The sequence below is a fragment of the Aphanomyces invadans genome (genome assembly GCF_000520115.1).
Source record: "Aphanomyces invadans strain NJM9701 unplaced genomic scaffold supercont1.11, whole genome shotgun sequence".
Classification (NCBI taxonomy): Eukaryota; Oomycota; class Saprolegniomycetes; order Saprolegniales; family Verrucalvaceae; genus Aphanomyces; species Aphanomyces invadans.
Window position 1 is genome coordinate 561,651 of NW_008580156.1, and position 17,649 is coordinate 579,299.

At 53.6% G+C, this 17,649-nt stretch overlaps 4 protein-coding genes across 5 annotated transcripts; 2 read left to right on the plus strand and 2 right to left on the minus strand.

The window, feature by feature from the left end:
* Positions 1-55: 55 nt before the first annotated feature.
* H310_06306 (hypothetical protein) lies at positions 56-1,032 on the minus strand. Its single transcript, XM_008871315.1, has 4 exons — positions 662-1,032; positions 515-599; positions 425-463; positions 56-378 (listed from the first exon to the last, which is right to left on the minus strand). The coding sequence occupies exons 1-4, from the start codon at positions 1,016-1,018 to the stop codon at positions 248-250; spliced, it is 612 nt and encodes a 203-aa protein (XP_008869537.1). The 5' UTR covers positions 1,019-1,032; the 3' UTR covers positions 56-247.
* Positions 1,033-1,148: 116 nt separating this feature from the next.
* Positions 1,149-14,225, plus strand: H310_06307 (hypothetical protein). Its single transcript, XM_008871316.1, has 8 exons — positions 1,149-1,253; positions 1,317-1,993; positions 2,048-5,524; positions 5,571-6,012; positions 6,061-6,414; positions 6,467-12,726; positions 12,780-12,945; positions 13,009-14,225. Exons 1-8 carry the CDS (start codon positions 1,239-1,241, stop codon positions 14,143-14,145), a joined length of 12,528 nt encoding a protein of 4,175 aa, XP_008869538.1. The 5' UTR covers positions 1,149-1,238; the 3' UTR covers positions 14,146-14,225.
* A 299-nt stretch (positions 14,226-14,524) lies between these two features.
* On the minus strand, positions 14,525-15,384 carry H310_06308. 2 transcript variants are annotated; one of them, XM_008871318.1, is made up of 2 exons: positions 15,284-15,384; positions 14,525-15,232 (listed from the first exon to the last, which is right to left on the minus strand). In XM_008871318.1, exons 1-2 carry the CDS (start codon positions 15,293-15,295, stop codon positions 14,591-14,593), a joined length of 654 nt encoding a protein of 217 aa, XP_008869540.1. In that variant the 5' UTR covers positions 15,296-15,384; the 3' UTR covers positions 14,525-14,590. The 2 variants fall into 2 exon arrangements, with proteins under 2 accessions (XP_008869540.1, XP_008869539.1); XM_008871317.1 differs by having other exon boundaries at positions 14,525-15,380.
* Positions 15,385-16,900: 1,516 nt separating this feature from the next.
* Positions 16,901-17,083, plus strand: H310_06309 (hypothetical protein; the record flags this gene model as incomplete). Its single annotated transcript, XM_008871319.1, has 1 exon — positions 16,901-17,083. One exon carries the CDS (start codon positions 16,901-16,903, stop codon positions 17,081-17,083), a length of 183 nt encoding a protein of 60 aa, XP_008869541.1.
* Between the last annotated feature and the right edge of the window lie 566 nt (positions 17,084-17,649).

Here is a 17,649-nt window from a genome sequence, read left to right on the forward strand (position 1 = left end):
TTGTGGTGGTGGGTGGCGTCTCTTCAAGCGGTGGGTGCACTCAAGTGAGTGCAGTTGGGGTCCGTCGCTGGGACTGCCGCCATACACAAACCAAGTTACCCGCATACGCTAGAGGGTCCAACGGAGGATACATCAGAGTCATGTACTCGACTCCGTCCATCAGCATCTGTGCTAGTTTTCGTCCATCTTCACACGCTGCAAAACTCCAGTCGGGTCCGGTCGAACTCCATTACAGAGACTGCCAAGTTTAGGCTAGCAAGCGCCGTCGTTGGCGTCCTCGCGCAAGGGGGTGGGCCTTGTAGTACTTTCGATGAGCTTCCCTCAAGTGGTGTGGTCGAATGGGTCCCGATTCTCCGTTCTTCTCCATAAGCTCCCGTGCTACAAGAAGTCCAGAATCTTGCAAGTTGTCTTGCGTCAACGGTACCTTTTTCGGTCAGTTCACCGACAAACTTCTTTGCCAGACCTGCACGAAGGCATGTTGTGATGGAAAGGATGGAACGACGCAATTTTGTACCAGACATGACAATCGACAAGTTCATGTGGACGCTGGGGGCCTTCCGATCGTTTCCAGAGCTCTCCTCAATCACTTGCATCATGCACTACACATCACATCTCGTGAACAACACAACCGTGGGTGGATGGACCGCTCAATCTGCCATACTCGCTTGACGACCATCTTGTCGAAATGTGACCGCCGGTACTGTTCGTGTTGTCGCATCTTTCCTTCTGGAAGACTCTGGATGAACTTGAGCTTCGCCAAGTTCTCAGTTTCTTCGTTGTTCTCGTCGTCGTCTTCATCTTTGACGCTGTCGTCGTTGTCATCGCCGGTGTCGTCCCCTTCGTCAATGTCGCCGTCTCCGTCGTTCGCTTCATTATCTTCGTCTGAGTTCTCGGTAGATTGCGTCTTGTCCACGTCATCGTTGTTGCTCGCATCTCCTTCCACGTCATCTTGAGTCATGCCTCCTTCGTTCTCGTCCTCCATCATGGCCTCATCGAGCTCGTCGTCGATGTTCGACATTGGATTTCCACCCGATTGCAGAATGGACGAGACCTACACTCCATATTAAAAGAAAAAAGTACGATTTTAAAACCCGTATCCGGACAAATGCCGCGCCGTTTCGCGAGGCGTCCGGCGCGCTGAACGGTCGTGCCTGTTACGCTTTCGTTCTCGTGCAGCACGACGTCCGTGGCGAAGCGCCTGAGTTGTCTGGCTACATCGACCCCGCTTCCCGGCCGTCATGGAGCCTAAGAAGGTGCGTGTTGCATCGAATCCAACAAACCTATGCATTCCAATCTCCATTCTCCTTGATCGACAGACGGGCCCGAAGCACAAGCCTGTCAAAGGAAGTGGCAAGAATTCGTCCGTGAGCTCGATCCACAGCGTCATGGAACAACTGGATCAGTATGAAAAGAGTGTCCTGGACCGTACAAGGAAGTCTGACATGACGATACCTGTTGTCGGCGGCATGACCCTGTCGCCATCGCGATCACGGCAGAAACTCATCAAACAATCGAATTCCAAAGCAGATTTGGCACTGCCGCATGCCCACCAGCACCACGCGACGACACCTCTCCCACCGAACACCCCGACTGCTCTAAAGACCTTGGATCTGGTGCAGTATCTCGAGCAAGCAGTTCCCCACAGTGCGATCCTCGACCAACAACCGTTCACACGGAGCTATCTCCCCCTGCGTCTCTTCTCCGATACGTCCGACACCTCCGCCCAGGAGTGGATTCGGACCGGACCGAAGAAGGCCGTGGGCCTCAGTGTGAACGAAGAAACGGGGGTGGTGGGCAACTGGTCCAACTGCACTGTCACAGCGTTTGATGCCAAGCTCGACATGTTTGTGGTGTCGTGGATGGCGGGCGGTCGCATCGGCCCCCCTCTCGTTCCCCGCGTTTATTTGTGCTTTGAAGTGGAGTCGCATCAAGGGTTTGTCGCCCGATTACATGAATGCGTCCGCCGCCGCCGAGAATCCGAAGCCCGCCTAAGGTGCGCCTGCTTCCGATGACCCTTGACGTGCACGTCATGTTGTAAAAACACTAGATTTTCCCTCTACGTTGAGAGCATGCCCAACGACGTTGAAGCCCAACTCGACTCGGACCGAGTCAACAGCATCCTGTCGTACACTCTGTCGTCGTCGCGGCTGTCCTCAAATGCCCGCACATCGAAGTTGCTCGAGGAAGTCAACGAAGAGTACATGCGGACCATGAACACTCTGATCCTTGAAACCAATTTGGCTGACGTGCAACTCGAATTCCCCATGCTGTTGTACCCGACCCGAATGCCGCCGCGACCGCCTCCCGAGCGCGGGGTCGTCTCCGTCGCGTGCTACGATTACAACGATCGTTTCATCTGCGCAACCCGCGACTCGTTTTTGAGCTCGTTGCCAGCCATTCGCGCCCTCTTGGACGTTCGACACTATTCAAACAACATCATGAGCCAAATGTTGTTGAAGACCGAGCAAGCGGTCGACTTAATGGACGGCGCGCGCGCGGCGCGATCGGTGGTCGTGGTGGACTTTGTCACGACGCAAAACCAAGTCAACCAAAACGCGATGCGATTTCTGCGAGACAACTGGACGCGTGCCGCGGCCAAGGCGATTCAAGTGCACATGGGCAGCACGGACGTCCCGGGACTGTACAACTTGACCGAAAGCCATCGCAACTTGTACGATGGCACGTGCCTGCAACGAATTCTCCGCCGCGTCAACTTTATGGCGCAGGATGCGCTGCGAAACTTGCTCTACCACACGTTCCACGCGTACGCGGCGTTTCTCGAACACATGTGCGCCAAAACCGTCGTGATCCGGGACACGAACGACGTCGACGTGTCATATTCGGACGAAACACTCAAGACGTGCAACAACTACACGCCGCTGTTCAAGGTCGACGTGGTGGTGTCGGCGGATGTGAAGGTGCTCAACCAAGACGCGATCGATGAACGTCAAGCCAAGATCAATGCATGGCACGAAGACAACAAAGACGACAGTGAAAAGTGCCCGATTGACCCGGTCGAGTCAGTCGAAGGACACGATTTCGAGTACGCCACGCCCCCGTCGGCGTTCCTCGAGGCCGCGACGTCCCAATTCGACACGGTCTTGTCGCGTGTAAAAGCGCTGGAGCTCATCGAGCGCCTTGTCATGGACCGCTTGTTCTGGCCTCAGCAAGATTGCATCCAGTGCATTGACGTGACGGAAGAGTGGGTGCAGAACCTCATACGCCGTGTCCAGGAGTGCTTGACCGCGGCGCTGGCGCCCATGGAAGACTACCATCGCATCATCAGCAAGTATGTGCCGCTGCTCAACTTGAGTGTCGCCGACTACCTCGGAGGGCTGGTGAAGACGCCCGAGCCCAAATCGAAGGAGGAAGATGCAGACGCGACCGAAGTCGACGTGACGCCGCCGATGGAACTCAACGAGCTGCGCCGGGTGATCCAAAAACACCGCGACGCCGAACGCATGATACTCAACTGTATTCCCGCGCAACCGATCAACCTCGGCATTGTGTCGGTGGACGTCTCCAACATTCGCACGATTCTAGCCAAGAAGCACAGCGAAATCCACACCAAGTTGCTCGAGACTCAAGTGAGCTACTGCTACCGCCTGTCGACCAAACTCACGGGCAATTTTGAAGAGATCAACGCCAACTTGGCCGTCACGCCCAAGGACGTCGAAGGGTTGACGCAATTGCAAGAGTACATTGCGAGTGTACCTGCCGCGATCCAACCGCTTCAAGACGAGATCCGCGTCATGCTGTCCAACAACGACTTGGTCGACGAGTTTCAGTTTATGGTGTCGGATGACCACCTTCGGTTGAAGTGGAACGTGCTGGGGTGGCCCACCCGCATTGCGACCCAAAGCGCTCGGTTCAAGTGGGCACTCGAAGAGCGAAAAGTCAAGTTTGCCAAGCAAATGGAGGCCGAACAGGACCGATTTGAAAAAACATTGAGCTCGCTCGTCGAAGAAGTCGACGCGTTTTCGCGGTACGACAACTTGAGCCACGTCGAAGACATTGCGCACCACGCCATGTCGGTGCAAAAGAAACTCGACCAGGCGACGCAGGACGCGGCCGTGTTCAACTCGCGCGAAACGTTGTTTGGGAAGGAAGTGACGGCGTACGACATGCTGGCGGTCGCCAAGAAGAACTTTGAGCCGTATAACATGCTCTGGTCATCGTCGTACAACTGGATTCAGTCGCGAAAGCAGTGGACGCAGGGCAGCTTCACGGACGTCAACGCCGACGAAATCGAAAAGGCGGTCGACACGTACGGGACGTCGATCCAGAAAGCAGCCAAGTTCTTCTCGAACAGCGGCAACGACGCATGTGCCAAGATCGCGGACACGATCAAAGAACAAATCAACGTGTTCAAACCGTACGTTCCGCTCATTGTGGCGCTGCGAAACCCGGGGATGCGTCCGCGCCACTGGAACGAACTCAGCCGCGTGCTTGGGTTCACCCTCGAAATGGACGAAAGCTTCACGTTGAACTCGATTTTTCGCCTCAACTTGCTCGACCAGATCGATGACATTGTCAAGGTCAGCGAAGCGGCCGGCCGCGAGTACCAAATTGACGTGGCGCTGACAGCCATGAAGAAACAGTGGGAAACCATCGAGTTACAGATCATTCCGTATCGAGAGACCGGCACGTACATAATCAAAGGCGTCGACGAGATCCAAATCGTGCTGGATGAGCACATCACGATGACGCAAGCGATGATGTTTTCGTCGTTCAAAGGACCGTTTGAGGAGCAAATCACGGAATGGAACATAACGTTGCAACTCGTGAGCGAAGTCCTGGAAGAGTGGCTCGCCGTCCAGCGATCGTGGCTGTACCTGCAGCCGATCTTTGAATCGCCCGATATCAACAAGCAACTGCCGCTGGAAGGGAAGCGCTTTGCGTCCGTGGACAAGAACTGGCGCCAGACACTGAGTTCGGGCAAGACGAAACCGAGGGCAGTCGAGTTTTGCAACTCCCCCAAGCTGCTCGAGAAATTCAAAGAGAGCAATGTGTTTTTGGACATGGTGCAAAAAGGATTGAGCGACTACTTGGAGGTGAAGCGGTCGAGCTTTGCGCGATTCTACTTTTTATCGAACGACGAGCTGCTCTCGATTTTGTCCGAGTCGAAAGACGTCAAGCTCGTGCAGCCCCACTTGAAAAAGTGCTTTGAAGGGATCGTAAAGGTCGAGTTCCAAGAAGACTTGACGATCACGGCCATGATCTCGGCCGAAGGCGAGCAAGTCCACATGCACGAACCCATTGACCCGAACGGCAAGAACGTCGAGTTTTGGATGTTGGAAGTCGAAAACATGATGCGAACGTCGATTCGAGACATCATGCACCAAGCGATCCTGGATTACATTCGCGTCGACCGGTCCAAGTGGGTGCAAAAGTGGCCCGGCATGTGCGTGCTAAACGCGAGTCAAATGCACTGGACGCGCGAAATGGAAGAAGCCATGGACCAGTTCGGCGCGGAAGGCGTCAAGTCGATGTTGCAGCGACAACTGGGGCAGTTGGCGGACATGTATGGCCACTCGTACGCTCTCTATTCTGAAGAGTACTTGGTGTAGGGTCAAGATGGTCCGTGGTAACCTGGACAAGATGACTCGCATCACCATGGGCGCATTGACCGTCATTGACGTGCACGCCCGCGACGTGACAAAGAAACTTGTGGCCAACAACGTTCAAGCAAAGGCAGACTTTTTGTGGAGCTCCCAGCTGAAGTACTTTTGGGACAACGACTTGTTTGCCCAGATGGTGACGTCCCGACGTCCGTACGGCTACGAATACTTGGGCAATTCGTTTCGGCTCGTGATTACCCCATTGACGGACAAGTGTTACTTGACCTTGATGGGGGCGTTGCAAATGATCCTGGGCGGCGCGCCGGCGGGCCCGGCCGGAACGGGAAAGACCGAAACAACAAAAGATCTGGCCAAGGCGCTGGCCAAGCAGTGCGTCGTGTTCAACTGCTCCGATGGTCTCGACTTCATTGCCATGGGCAAATTCTTCAAAGTAACTCGTCGCGCATGCTGACATCGTACCTGACTTGGGCATGTGTAGGGCTTGGCATCGTGTGGGGCTTGGGCGTGTTTCGATGAATTCAATCGTATTGACATCGAAGTGCTGTCTGTGGTGGGCCAGCAAGTGATGACGCTGCAGCTGGGCATCCGCCGCGGCGAACAGCGCATTATCTTTGAGGACTCGGACATCAAGTTGAGCGATCAGTTTGGTGTGTTTATCACGATGAATCCCGGGTATGCCGGTCGATCCGAGCTGCCCGACAGTTTAGCAGCTCTTTTCCGCCCCGTTGCCATGATGGTGCCCGATTACGCCTTGATCGGGGAAATCATGTTTTTCGCGTACGGCTTTGCCGACGCGCACGCCCTTGGCGCAAAGATGGTCACGACTTTCAAGGTATGCACGTTGTGTTGGTAGTTTGCGTTGGTCGTGATGCCGCCGTCTCTAGCTGTGCTCGGAGCAACTGTCGTCGCAAAGCCACTATGACTACGGGATGCGGGCCGTGAAAACCGTGATTACTGCCGCGGGAAACCTGAAACGATCCGACCCAGACATGGACGAGGACGTGCTTCTCCTCCGCGCATTGCAAGATGTAAATTTGCCCAAATTCTTGGCCCACGACATCCCGTTGTTCAACGGGATCATATCGGACTTGTTCTTGGGCAAATGCCGGCCAGTCATTGATCTGGGGGCGCTCATTTCGGTGATCAAGCTCAAGACACAGCACATGGGGCTCCAACCCGTGCCGTACTTCTTGACCAAGTGCATTCAGCTTTATGAAACAATTGTGGTGCGCCATGGTCTGATGGTAGTGGGAGCCACCGGCGGGGGCAAGTCGGCCAACATCGAAGTCTTGGCCGAAGCGCTGGGCGAGCTCAAGAGTCGTGGGGAGACTGGCTTTGCGTACGAAAACGTGATCAAGTACCAGCTCAACCCGAAATCGATTACGATGGGCCAGCTCTACGGCGAGTTCGATGCCAACACGCACGAGTGGCAAGATGGCATTTTGAGCACGCTGTACCGTGTCGCAGCGTCGTGCACCAAGCCAGATCGCAAGTGGATCATTTTTGACGGGCCCGTCGACGCCATTTGGATTGAAAACATGAACACTGTCTTGGATGACAACAAAAAACTCTGTTTGAACTCGGGCGAAATGCTGCAAATGAGCTACCAGATGACCATGATGTTTGAAGTGGAAGACCTGTCCGTGGCGTCGCCGGCGACTGTGAGCCGTACCGGAATGGTGTACATGGAACCGAGCACGTTGGGCCTCCAGCCTTTGGTCACGAGCTGGCTAGAAAAGTTCCCCAACTCCCTCCAGCCATTCGCGATTCATTTCTTGAAGCTGTTCGACGTGTACTTGTACTCGACCGTCGCATTCATGCGATCGTTTCTCGTGGAGCTCGTCCCGACGATCGACAACAATTTATGCCAGAGCCTCATCAGCATTCTCAACTGTTTCTTGTCGCCGTATCTCGCGGCCGAGCCAGCTACGCCGGATGCAACGTTCAAGCAAGACATCGAGCCCATCTTCGTGTTTGCCCTGGTCTGGTCCGTTGGCGCCACGACCAACGACAGCGGCCGCAGTCGGTTTGACGCGTTCCTGCGGTTGCAAATGCTGAGCAACAACATGAATCCAGTCGTCCCGCCGAAAGGACTTGTGTACGACTACTCGTATTCGATGAAAGAGCACAAGTGGATCTCGTGGATGGACACGATCGCTCCGTACCGAGTGCCAGCTCAAATTTCGTTTGCCGAAATAGTCGTGCCAACGTCGGACAGCGTGCGCAACACGTTTCTTCTGGAACAACTCATCAAGATCGAGAAGCATGTTCTCATGGTCGGCGCGACCGGGACGGGAAAAACTGTCAACATTTCTCGATTCCTCGCGTCGCTCAACGCAGACTACATGCCCATTGCCATGACATTCAGCGCCCAAACAAGCGCCAACCAGACTCAAGATTTGTTGGACAGCAAGATGGAGAAGCGTCGAAAAGGCGTGTTTGGTCCGCCCGCCGGGAAGAAATTTGTCGTATACGTGGACGACTTGAACATGCCCAAGCGCGAAAAGTACTTTGCGCAGCCGCCGCTCGAGTTGATTCGGCAGTGGTTTGACCAAGGCGGGTGGTACGACCGAAAGCTACTGCAGTTTCGAAGCATCATTGACGTGTTGTACGTGGCGTCGATGGGCCCTCCTGGTGGTGGCCGAAATCCCATCACGATGCGCTTGTTGCGGCATTTCAACGTCGTGTGCTACGCCGAACTCAACGATGAGAACAAGGCGATCATTTTCAGTACGATCTTGTCGAGCTTCCTCGCGTCGTTCGTGCCGGAAGTGCAAAAGCTCGACAAGGACTGTGTCCAAGCGTCGATTCACGTGTACAACACGATATGCCAAGAACTGCTCCCGACACCCGCCAAGAGCCACTACACGTTCAACCTACGTGATTTGGCCAAGATTTTCCAAGGATGCTTGATGTGCGACTCGCGCAAAGTCCAAGACGGGCACGGCTTCATGCGGCTGTGGGTGCACGAATGCAAACGCGTATTTGAGGATCGCATGGTGTCCCACGACGACCACCAGTGGTTTGCCAATCTGTTGCGGGCCACAAGCCTCACGTTTTTCAAAACGGACTACAACGAGATCGTCAAGACGCCGTACTTGATGTACGGCGACTACTTGGTGCCGGGTGCTGACCCCAAGATCTACGAAGAAGTCGTGGACGTCACCAAGTTGCTGCCGATCATTGAGGAGTATTTGATGGAACACAACGCGGAGAGCAAGACGCCGATGCCGTTGGTGTTGTTTATCGACGCTGTCGAACATGTATCTCGCATCTCACGCATCATTCGCCAGCCTTTGGGCAACGCGCTCTTGCTTGGTGTAGGTGGCAGCGGTCGTCAGAGCCTGACCAAGCTCGCTACATTTATGGCTGGATACAAATGCTTCCAAGTCGAAATCGTCAAGGGATATGGCATGGTGGAATGGCGCGACGACGTCAAGAAGTGCCTGCTCATGGCGGGCTTGAAAGACAGCCCAGTGGTGTTTTTGTTTTCCGATGTCCAAGTCGTGAATGAAACGATGCTGGAGGATCTCAACGGCGTCCTCAACTCGGGGTCCGTCCCCAACTTGTACGGCCCCGAGGACATGGACCAAATCGTGAACGCGTGCAAGATCGACTGTCAAAAGAAGCAAATCCCCCCGACAAAAACCAACATCTTTTCGCAGTACATTGTCCGCGTCCGGCGCAACATCCATCTTGTGATTTGCATGAGCCCGATCGGAAATGCATTTCGCGATCGATTGCGAATGTTTCCATCGCTTGTCAACTGCTGCACGATCGACTGGTTCAGCGAGTGGCCCGCGGAAGCCCTCAACTCGGTCGCGACGGCCATCCTGAGCGACGGCAATTTGAAATTAGGCAACGCCGACCAGATGCAGCATCTCGTGGAAGTGATCAAGTCGATCCACCAGAGTGTCGAGGTCAAGTCGAAGGAGTATTTTTCGATCATGCGGCGGTACTTTTACGTGACCCCCACGAGCTATCTCGAACTTCTCTCGACTTTCAAAACCGTGCTCGTGTCGAAACGGGAAGAAGTCAACACGATGAAGTTCCGTCTGCAAAACGGTGTGGACAAACTGAGCGAGACCAAGGTGATTGTCGCAACGATGCAAAACGACCTGGTCGAGTTGCAACCCGTGCTTGCCGCGACCCAAATCGAAGTCGAACAAATGATGGTGCAAATCACGAAAGATCGTGCCGATGCAGACGTGACCAAAGCTGTCGTGGAAAAGGAGGAAGCGAACGCATCGACCAAGGCCCGTGCGACCAAAGAAATCGCCGACTCGGCCCAGCGCGACCTGGACGAGGCGCTGCCGGCCCTCGACGCCGCTGTCGCATGCTTGAACAAGCTCAAAAAGTCCGACATCGACGAAGTCAAGTCGCTCAAAACACCCCCAAGCGGTGTCAAGTTGACCATGGAAGTGGTCTGCCTCCTCTTCCAGCACAAACCGACAATGAAAGCCGATCCAGACAAGCCCGGCAAGAAAATCGCCGATTACTGGGACGTTGCACAGAAGGTTGTGCTGGCGAACGCCAACAAGTTTCTCGAGTCTCTGTTTACGTTTGACAAAGATAATATCCCCGACGCCACCATTGTCAAAGTCCAGCCATACATTGACGATCCAAACTTTACGCCTGAAATGATTGAGAAGTCGTCGAAAGCGTGTACGGCCATCTGCATGTGGGCTCGAGCTATGTACACGTACCATTTTGTCGCCAAGTCAGTCGAGCCGAAGAAGAAAGCGCTGGCGGAAGCACAGACCGAATTGGATGCTACCATGGAAATCCTGCGCGGGGCTCAAGCAGGGTTGAAGCAAGTCACCGATCGCTTGGCCGAACTCGAACGGAGCTACAACGCCGCGATCACCAAGAAGGAAGAACTCGCAGCCAAAGTCATTCAGTGCCAAGTGCAGCTGGCCAATGCAGACAAACTCATTGGCGGTCTCGGAGGTGAAGAAACACGATGGAAGGCGACTGTCGCGCAACTGAACGAAGACTACAACAACCTCACAGGCGACGTGCTCGTTAGTGCCGGCACAATCAGTTATCAGGGCGCGTTCACCGCCGAATTCCGAGAATCGCTTGTAACGAGCTGGCACGGTGCGCTCCAAGAGCACTCGGTGCCCCATTCGAGAGGCTGCGACATTGTCGTCACGTTGCAAGATCCCGTGAAGCTTCGCACGTGGCAAATTGCCGGGCTGCCAACCGACTCGGTGTCGACGCAGAATGGCATCATCATTTCCCGAGCGCGAAGGTGGCCTCTCATGATCGATCCACAAGGTCAGGCAAACCGATTTGTAAAGAACCTCGGGAAGGAAAAAGCCCTGTGTGAAAACGGCATGGACGTGGTCAAGCAATCGGACAAGAACTTTTTGCGCGCCCTCGAGAACGGAATTCGTTTTGGCAAGTGGGTTGTTCTCGAAAACGTAACGGAAGAACTCGACGCGGCCCTCGAACCCGTCCTGTTGCAGCAAAAATTCAAGCAAGGTGGGCAGGACGTGATTCGGCTCGGGGAAAACATCATCCCGTACAACGACTGCTTTCGGTTTTACATGACGACGAAGCTCGCCAACCCACACTATCCCCCCGAAGTGTGCGTGAAGGTTAGCTTGCTCAACTTTACGATCACGATGAAAGGTCTTGAGGAGCAGCTCCTGAACGTCGTCGTGCAAAAAGAAATGCCCGAGCTCGCGGAGAAGAAGAACGAGCTCGTGTTGTCCAATGCGGAGTCGAAAAAACAATTGTACGACATTGAGAACCAGATCCTGTACTTGCTGTCGCATTCGCAAGGCAACATCTTGGACGACACAAACCTGATCGAGACGCTTGCGTCGTCCAAGCAAACGTCGGCGATTGTCGTCGAAAAGATGAAGGAAGCCGAAGAAACGGAGAAGGAAATCGATGCGCGGAGCAATGGGTATCGTCCAGTGGCGTACCGGGCGGCGCTCCTCTTCTTCTGCATCGCCGATTTGTCCCGCGTTGATCCGATGTATCAATATTCGCTGCCGTGGTTCACCAACATCTTTGTTCGAGCCATTCTAGCAGCCAAGCCGTCCAGTGTCCTCGACCAACGCCTCCAAAACCTCAACGACACGTTTACGTACTCGGTGTACAAAAACGTGTGCCGGTCGCTGTTTGAAAAACACAAGCTCCTGTTTTCGTTCTTGCTCACCATCAAGATCCTTCAAGGCAGCAACCTCATCAATGCGCTCGAGTGGCGGTTCCTGTTGTCCGGCATGGCCCCCGGCTCGGTCGCTCTCGACAACCCCGCTCCGCAGTGGCTGGAAGGGTACGCGTGGACAGAGCTGTGCCGTCTGTCGTCGTTGCCAGCCTTTGTGGGGTTTGCAGAGTCGTTTGGCGCGCAGAAGGACGCGTATCGAGCTTTGTTTGACAGCAGTGAGCCGCACATGGTTCAACTTCCAGGCGGATGGCATGACATGCTGGACGGGTTTCAACGCCTTTGCGTCCTGCGCAGCCTTCGACCAGACAAGATGATGCAAGGCATTCAGAACTTGGTTATTGAGAAACTTGGCAAGGAATTCATTGAACCGCCTCCGTTCGACTTGCAGGAAACGTTTGAGGACTCGACGCCTGTGTCGCCGCTCATCTTTGTCTTGTCGCAAGGCAGTGACCCGGCCAAGGACTTGCTCACGTTTGCGATAGCGACCAAAATGGACTCGAAGCTCAAGAGTATCGCTCTGGGGCAAGGCCAAGGCGCGCTCGCTGTCCGGTTGATTGAAAACGCTGTGCTCAAGGGGGAATGGGTCTTGCTGCAAAACTGCCACTTGGCGCTGTCGTGGATGCCCGACCTGGAACGCATTTGCGAAGAGCTCGATCCTGCGAAACTCCATGTGGACTTTCGTTTGTGGCTCACGAGCATGCCCACGCCGGTGTTTCCAACGTCCGTGCTGCAGAATGGCGTGAAAATGACCAAGGAAGCGCCCAAAGGCTTGCGTGCGAATCTCAAAAACACGTACTTCAAGCTGAACGACGACAGCTTGACCAAAACCAACAAACCTGGCGTGTTTCGAAAGCTCTTGTTTGGACTGTGCTTTTACCACGCGATCGTGTGTGAGCGCAAGCGATTCGGCGCGTTGGGCTGGAACATCCCGTACTCGTTCAATGAAACGGACCTCGACATTAGGTAGGTCGTCATGTCCAGTGGGTGTCTTCGTCACGCGTGTTTGGGATTTGTAGTGTCGCTCAGCTCCAAATGTTCTTGGACACGTACGACCAAGTCCCGTTTGAGGTGCTGCAAGTCATGACGTCGATGATCAACTACGGCGGCCGCATCACCGACGACAAGGACATGCGGACATCCGACGTGATTCTCATGACGTATTTCACCTCCGACATCTTGACGGTGAGGACGATCGGTCGAAACGACACGATATTTGTTGCCGTCCCATGACGAATGGGCGTATAGGACGGATACAAGTTTTCGTCGAGCGGAATTTATTTCTCCATTCCATGCAACCCCAAGGCACCGTATGCGTCGTACGTGGACTACATCAACTCGCTTCCGATCAACCCCGAGCCAGAAGTGTTTGGAATGCACGACAATGCCAACATCACGTGTGCGCAAGCCGAGACGTACGACATGTTTGACATTATCCTGAGCCTGCAGCCACGCATGACTGCCGGAGCGGGCAAGTCCCGAGAAGACACGATCGCGGACGCGGCGAAAACGATTGAGACAAGTTTGCCGGCGAATTTCGATCTCGAGTTTGTCCAAGTCAAGTACCCTGTCATGTACACTGAAAGTATGAATACGGTGTTGGCGCAAGAAGTCGAGCGCTTCAACAAACTGCTCAGCGTCATGAAGGATACGCTCAAGCAAGTCCAGAAGGGCCTCAAGGGTCTCATTGTGTTGTCGTCCGAGCTTGAGAGCATGGGCAACAGTTTGTACGATCAAAAGGTGCCGACGTTGTGGGAAGGCAAGGCATATCCGTCGCTCAAACCGCTCACGTCGTGGGTCGCCGACTTGATTGAACGACTCACGTTTATTTCCAACTGGATCGACAAGGGGATCCCGACCGTGTTTTGGATCTCGGGCTTCTTTTTTCCCCAAGGGTTTATGACCGGCATCATCCAAAACCACGCGCGTCGACAAAAGCTCCCCATCGACACACTCAGTTTCAAATTTATCATGTTGCCGCAGGAGCTTGGCGACGTGACCGAGCGACCGGCAGAAGGATGCTACGTCTACGGACTCTTCCTGGAAGGCGCGAGGTGGAACAAACAATTGGAGAGCCTCGACGACCCGTTCCCAAAGGAACTGTTTGCAAAGATGCCGCTGATGCATTTACATCCACAGCAAAAACGAGAGGCTCCAAAGGGCGGCATCTACCGCTGCCCAGTGTACAAAATCCTGACCCGGACAGGGACGCTCAGTACAACCGGCCACTCGACCAACTTTGTCATGTGGATCGAAATCCCGTCGAATCGACCAACCATTTGGCGGAATTCCCTCGTCTCGGAAACGAACGCTCAAGTTCTGTTTTGCGATCAAGAGTACTGGATCAAGGCCGGAGTTGCGTGCTTCTGCAGTTTGCGATACTAGATCGCTTCGTTATTTCCTCCATGCAATTTGCTGTTCCATGCTCCAGTGATGGCTCGAACATGTCGCGTTTACGTGTCGGATGCCATGGATGTTTGTCGAGGTAGACGCCGTGTATCTGCCCTAGGAACGTGAAATTGGTGAGACCATTGCGCTCGTGTAGCAGCCGAGTAGATGCGCTTGGTTCATGCGCCATCGTACCAAAGGAGAAGGGTCGGCAACGGGTGTGGGCATAATCACTTGGGTGGCTTGAGTTTACATGGAAAGGAGCAACATACCAGTTGGAGCAAGCGTTGCCGCCGATGGAGGCACAAAAGCACAAACGCAGGTCTTCGCGAGTTCCCTGGTGAACATGGATGGCGGACAAGCTAGAGTCCTTGACTCATGACGCGGCAAAAATTTCAGGGTTAAAATGCACCACGTAATTTCTTCGAATATATAAAGTAAGCTAGCATGCCTTGGTCATGGAGAGACTTGGCTGCTCAACAATCGGCTCCAGCCGCTTGCCTTGGCCACAGACTTGCAGTTCCCGCAAGATCAACGGGATCGAGTACGGCGTTTGATGCTTCGACTCCATCACGTCGCGAAGACGCATGCCAGAAAGTAAGAAGCGCTTGATCAAGCTGTGCGCGTTCACAGACACTAGAGAGCAATTGCGACAATACGGGCTCGACAGAATCTTGAGAATTGCTTGAATGTACGCGTGGAAGTCGACCACACGTTGCATGATTATTCCATCCGAGTGAAAGAATCGTTTGGGGGGAAACGACAGCGACTGGAGGCTCTCGATGGCTTTTTTGCAATAATGGCAGTGCGGTGTCTCAAAGAGCTCCTCGAGGTCCTCGCGGAGGTCGTGGAAGAGAGAATACCGGCGCTTGATTTCCCACATTGTGCCACATCGACTGTTCTCCATCACGAACACGTACTCGACGTAGTCGCCACACTTGGACACTTGCGGCACGACCTCGTGCACGATGAACCCTTTCATGTTGTCCAGCACAAGGGCGTGGGCCTTGGTGGCCAAACGTTGTTGGCGGTACTTGTCTGTAGTCGTCCAAAGCTTCGTCGACAAGTGTCCACGTTGTTCCTTCTGAATGATGGTATAGAGCCCATTGTCCATACCCAGAGTGCGAGGTCCTACATGACGGATCATCCAGTTGCGCGTCGCGGTGGCGGAGGGCAGAGCACACAGGTCGACTTGCAGCGGCGGGTGAAGCGACAATGGCCAAGCGGCCAAGCGCGAATCTCTCGAAATAGTAGCGATTTACCGCCCTGTGATTGGTCAGTCGTAACTTCAACATGTTGCACACCACCCGCGCGAGATGGCAAACGGAATCCGCGCGAATCTCGAGTGCGTCGCACCTGTGCAAGGAGATTCCAGCGTCATTTGTCGAGGAAGGTTGTGTCTCGGGCATGCAGTCGCTTCCGACGCCGCCCCCAAGCCATCGAAAGCCATTTTTCGGCCGAACACCACTCTGATGGTAGTGTGTGTGTGACCAGGTTGAAGTTCATGGAACCAATCACGCGTTTCGACAGTTTGTCGGAATTGGAAGGCTGGCCCTGGAGCCCTGCGTTGTATGCCCGGTACCTTGAGAGCGCAACCCACGATGCAAAAAAACTGATGCAACGTGTCTCCACCACCGCCATTCGTGTATTCGACTGACGAAGCGCTCCCGCCTCAATTTACGACAAATGAAGATTCGGTACTTGGTGCGTGAAGTAACGTGTCAGAAGAAACGTTTCAACGGGCAAGCGCTCCACTGTGGCATCCAGAGACCTGACTTCATCTTGATTGCTTAAAATATTGTTTTTCGCTCGCGTTGTTGTGGTTATGTCGTTGGAATGGCTTGCACAGTTGTCACGACAAGGTGTGGCACTTGAATTTTCACGCGTGGAGCGCGGTATCCCTGGCCAACAAAATGGCGTGGCAACTTTTGCAAACTCACTTCTTGCTGTGTCAAGACCAATCTGTGGGTGCTGCGCAGCGCAAGGGGTCGTACGTCGTTCGTTACTGACTGTACAAAAATGTGGTCTACTGTATGCAATAATACACCATTTCCCCCCGATGACCGAACGGGGCAAACTTGATAACTTCTATGAATTTGTAACATTGAATGTCAGAGGGATTTTCAACTTTTGAATGCATTCACGTACGAGTAGAGCAATTCAAACGAGGCATGCCAAGCAAAACGAAGTTGCGGGTGACTCTTGTGGAGAAGCATGAGTTATATGCGAAGCATTTAAGCGAGCCTAACGTGTCCTACTCTGTTCTGGCCTTGTGGAAAGCTCAAACATTTGGTCTCGCGTCAACTTCATCGCAGTCAGCAGGCTCGGACGATCTGTGGTGAACTCGGTGTCGAAACAAACCTACGCTTCTCCAAGGGTTGGCTGTACAAATACCAAATAACAAATGGGTTAACCAGCAAGGTGCAGCACGGCGATGCTGGATCAGTGAGACCGTCAACGTTGGGCGTCGCGAGGTCCTAAGTATGACCGCTGGTTACTTCAGTAAGAATGTTCTCAACATGGACGAAACCACGTTCTTTTACTGCATGTCCCGCATCTATCCGTTACGCGCAATCGGTTGCCTGTGACGAAGAAATCAAAGAAACGCATCACGGTGGCACTCACCACGAACGCAGCCGACACCGACACAATCGACCCCTTGTTCATCGGCACGGCTGAAAAACCTCGTTGCTTCGGCGGTCAACCACCGGCGACACTTGGGTGCGATTACTAAGAGAGTAAGAAGGGTTGCATGAACTCGGACATTTTTAACTCATACCTGGAAGCTCTGAAGGTCAAGATGGCAGAGCAGTGCCGAAAGGTTCTGATGCTTGTCGACAATACCCCGCCGCACCTGGTATTGGAGACCACGCCCCAGGATCCGTGTCAAGAAGCTGCCACCACATACGACAGCCTTCAGCCCCAAGACGCTTGAATCATCGCCGCTTTGAAGGCCAAGATCAAGCATTACCAGCTTCATAATGCCCTAGAGCAGATCAACGAGGTTATTGCCGGTCGACAAGAGGGTTGTATGAAGTACCTCTGGATATTGCAATGGGGTCGGCCAAGGAAGCAAGGAAGCGTGGCGGTCTATGACACAGTCCACAAAGACGAGCGTTTCGGCTCGAACTGGCATCATGGACGACGACCTTACCACATTCAGTGGCAGATTGTCGAATTTGGACATTAATATTCGTGAATAATTAGCTGAGAACGATTCTTTGACTTTCAATTCATTAATTAAGTCTTTAAACCAGTTGCTGAGTCTTTCACGATTGAACTTCGTTCAAAACTAGTTGAGAGAGAAACTGCGGAAGACACTTCGAAACACATTAGACACTTTGAGAAGAATAAGTTACCTTGAAAATAGTCAGTTATGTATATTTGACTCAAATCTGTGTGGATTCCGAATTGATCGCGTAACTGATCAAATACGTCACGGCTGACAAATGGCCAAGTATTCAACAACTCCAAGTGCAAGCTGTATTACTTTAGCTAAAA